Source organism: Marmota monax, unplaced genomic scaffold (assembly GCF_021218885.2).
Source record: "Marmota monax isolate L192 unplaced genomic scaffold, Marmota_monax_Labrador192_F-V1.1 WCK01_AAM20220418_F8-fsc00105, whole genome shotgun sequence".
Classification (NCBI taxonomy): Eukaryota; Metazoa; Chordata; class Mammalia; order Rodentia; family Sciuridae; genus Marmota; species Marmota monax.
The window spans coordinates 6,029,855-6,033,598 of NW_026692947.1; the positions used below are offsets into that span (position 1 = coordinate 6,029,855).

At 50.7% G+C, this 3,744-nt stretch overlaps 1 protein-coding gene across 1 annotated transcript; it reads right to left on the reverse strand.

The window, feature by feature from the left end:
- Positions 1-976: 976 nt before the first annotated feature.
- Positions 977-3,485, reverse strand: Rd3 (RD3 regulator of GUCY2D). The gene is made up of 2 exons (XM_046452102.2): positions 3,179-3,485; positions 977-1,411 (listed from the first exon to the last, which is right to left on the reverse strand). The coding sequence occupies exons 1-2, from the start codon at positions 3,472-3,474 to the stop codon at positions 1,120-1,122; spliced, it is 588 nt and encodes a 195-aa protein (XP_046308058.1). The 5' UTR covers positions 3,475-3,485; the 3' UTR covers positions 977-1,119.
- Between the last annotated feature and the right edge of the window lie 259 nt (positions 3,486-3,744).

Below are 3,744 nucleotides of genomic sequence, written 5' to 3' on the forward strand. Positions count from 1 at the left end.
CAATCAGATACATTTTATTTTAAGGTGTATATTTTCTTTAAGTGATTCTCAGCTCCTCCCAATTGTTCAATAAGCCAATAAGCTTCTTCATCTTTATAGCACTGAATGAGAGGGTTCCACCATCCAATGATTTTCTGTTCAGATTTGAGTGAAAATCCAAAACGTGATCATTTAAAAAAGATTTTTTTTTTTTTTGAGGCTGAGGCAGGAGGAGCACTGGACCTATGCGTTCAAGACCAGCCTGGGTAAAGTGGCTGTCTCCAAAATAAAAGGAAGGGGGGTGGATTTCCACTGAGCTTGGTCAGGAAATATATGAATTCACTCCCTATTGTTTCACTTCCTTCTGGCATTTTATTTAGATTATTAATAAGATCCACTTGCATTTTCTAAGCATGCACTGGTAGTTAGGGACACTTTCCCCCAACACAGGGGAGGTATTGATCAGACCACAGGAATGGAGATGCGCCCCTAGGATGTCCCATTATAGCCCAGGGTTCAGGGACTCAGGGGCAGAGACTTCAGGAACAATCTGACTGTCTATGTAGACCTGGCTGCACTTTAAGACAGAAGAATCTGTCCCAGTCTGAGTTCCAGCTTCCTTACTCACTAGCTGACAAGAGTGGATGCAGTGGTCTGTTGCATCTGCCGGCTCTGCCCACCCACGAGGCTGTGACCCACCGCGAGGGATGAGATCAGGAACAGAGAATGGACACTATTCCACAAATCGCTTATCATTACCAAGGAAGGGAATGAAGGATATTCCTAAACTTGGGGTGATATCTTGCAAAAAAAAAAAAAAAAGATAGGGCAACTCATTGTAGGAAATGGAGATGGGACTTGGGTCTCTCTATCAAGACCTTGAGACTCTGTGGGGTTGGGATGGGGGTGGGGCCACCTGCTTCAGCAGCTTCACGCCCTGACTCTCCTGACTTGGTCCCAAGGTCAGAAAAGGGTGAGATGGGGAGAGGTCGTTCCATTTTACAGCAGCATCTTGGGATAGGGCCGCCTCTGATCTCTTCATCAGGGTTTGGGGGAGAGGTTCCAGGACCGACGACCAGGTCACCGGCCTATCATGCCCTCCTGCAGGTGTCTCGGCTTTGAACAGGGGCGTGGCCGAGGTCAGTCGGCCTTGGGTGCCCGAAACTCAGGCATGCTCCAGGTGCGGGACGGCCGCGGCGCGTCGCGCTCCACGTCCTCCGAGATGGTCCGGATGTCGCTGGCGAAGGGCGAGATGCGCGCGCGGCTCTTGAATGTGCCCAGGCTGCCCCGGGGTCGCAGGCTCCACTGGCGCGTCAGCTTGTGGGCCTCCTCCTCCTGCTTCATCCTCTCCAGGACCTCCTGCAGCACCGAGCGGAAGAGCCCGGACACCTCCTGCACTTCGGGCTCCTGCTCCGCCAGCAGCTGTCGGAACCTGGACAAAAGAGGGGGCGCCTTGGGACCCTTGCGGGGTGGCACGTGGCGGGCCTCTAAACCCTGAGGAGCCGCTGTGTCTCCCTGAGGTCAATTCCCCTTTAGTCCATTTCACCTGCAACTGAAATCAAACAGCAATCACCCCCGCCTCCCTATTCCCCCAGCCCATCCTGAGTTCAAACCCTAGTTCTGCCACTTCTGGCCTCCCTGAGCCTCTGCATCCTCATCTGTAAACGGGGTGTAGAGGACTTTCCTACCTACCAGAGAGGTTTCATGTGCCCAAGTATGTAAAGATCCCGACACTAACCTAAGGTGGTCAATGCCCAAGTATTCTGGGGAGCCCACTGCCGTGGCAATTTTACTGTGAAAGACTTTCTGGGTTAACCCTCTCCCTTTTCTTCTCCACACACTACCTATGTGATCTTTGAAGTGAGTATCTGATTATGTCACTGCCTGTAACGGTGACATAAACTGCCTCCCACAGCTTCTCTGTCACCTTCTGGATAAGGGGGAGCTAGATGGCCGTTCACGTAGGGCTCCTCCTGTTACTTCCCCCAGATGACCCTGCGTTACAGCCAGGAAGGATCCTATGGGGTTCCCACAGGCCTGGGTTGCACCTGGGTCCCTGGGTGTTTTCCCAAGCTGTTTCCATTTCTTATAATGTCTTTGCTTAGCGCTCAAGAATCAATGTTAGTGAGTCCATTGAATACCTGGTTTCCTCTCCCATATTGAGAGTCAGGACTTTGCAACTTCTTAGCAATGATGTGAGGTGGGAAAGGTATCAGGACAGTCATTATCTCATTACCTTGTGAGTGTTCCCAGTCTTTCCTTCACTTAGGAGGCTTGATTTGCAACTGAGTCCCCCCATCAGCATCCCACCCCTGTCCCCAGGTGCTTCTGGAGTAGGTCTATTGGGGGAGTTTCCATGGTACAAAATCAGAAAAATGGGGGGAGTGGCTAGGATTCTCAGCCTGGATAAAGGTAAAAAGACTACAAAAGGAGCCAGGATAGGGCTGGAGAAGGCATTCTAAAGAGGAATTTTAAATGGAAACGTGTACCATAGATGCTTACATTGGCTAAAGAGATGGGTAAGGGGAGATTTGAGGAGTCAGGGGAATTTTTACATGTTTTATTGTTGTTTTGTATTCCTTTACAAAGAGAAATACAGATAAAAGAAATTGAGTTATTTTGAAATTATTTTTGGCTGTTGGACTGACTATGTGCTTCTTTGACTTCACCAATCTGAGACAGGACCCCGTGGGTCACCGCTTCAGGGAGGTTACATTTATATTCAGGAATATTGTTTTATCCAAGCTCTAAATGTTCAGTGCCCCAGGACTCCGAACCCATCACACACACTCACAGTCACCTTCACACCTTAGGCAGACTGGTGTGAAATAGGATGATGAAGACAGTAATTTTGGAGATTGTCTGGGAAAACTCCTCTAAGAAAGTAATAATGATCATAAAATGATGAAAAAGGAGAAGCCAGCTGTTGAAATCCAGGATACTAATAATCCTGGCAGGAAGAACAGAGAGTCCTCACTCACCAAAACTCAAATGCCCCTAAGAGCTGCCTCTGCCTCTCACTGAAGCCCATGCCCCAACCTGCTGCTTCATGCTGTCTCTCAGCTTCCTCTTCCTGCCTTGCTCCTTCTGACAGATTAACAGTGTCATCCAGGACCCCTGGGTCTAGTCCTGGTGGCCTCAGGGCCCTGCCTGGAGCTGCAGCCCAATAGCTGGTCCCTGTCCCTATGCCATGGATTACCTGAGGATGGCAGGCCCACAGTAGGATGGGTGGATCTTGGCACAGACATCCTCCAGTTGCAGCCGCTCCCCTGGGCTGAGGTCATAGGTAGACCGGGGTGTGCTGGCCAGCCAGCTGTAGTCCACACCAGTGCAGATCTTCCTGACGGAGTTGCTCCGCTCCCGTTGCTGCCTCTCAGCCTCTCGCATCTGCCCCACCAGCTCCATCATGAGCGTCTCCAGCACCATCTCAGCAGGGCTCCTGGATGACAGCCGGGGTGGGGGCTCATTCCATCGGAACCATGGGATGAGAGACATGGCCCCTCCAGGCCCTGCTGAGACAGAATGGGAGTGTGTCTTCCCTGGGCCCCTCTGTCAGGGGGAGAATCCAGGAGACCAAGGGGTAGGGAGGAGAACTGAGCCTAGCCCTCACAGCTGAGCACACTTGGGTAGCTGGCTTAACCTCTGTGAGCACTCATTTCTAATTCTGTAAGACAAGACAAGGCTGTGGTGAGAAGTGGTTGTGAATAAATGTGATATACAATAAGCACCACATAGAAGTCATATACTCACTCATGGTTATAAGGA

Bases quoted from the DNA above. Each gene is read 5' to 3' on its own strand.
- Rd3 (XM_046452102.2), bottom strand. From the start codon at position 3,474: ATGTCTCTCATCCCATGGTTCCGATGGAATGAGCCCCCACCCCGGCTG. The intron at 1,412-3,178 runs GTAATCCATGGC...TCTTTTGTCCAG, and splicing joins TGTGGGCCTGCCATCCTCAG to GTTCCGACAGCTGCTGGCGG.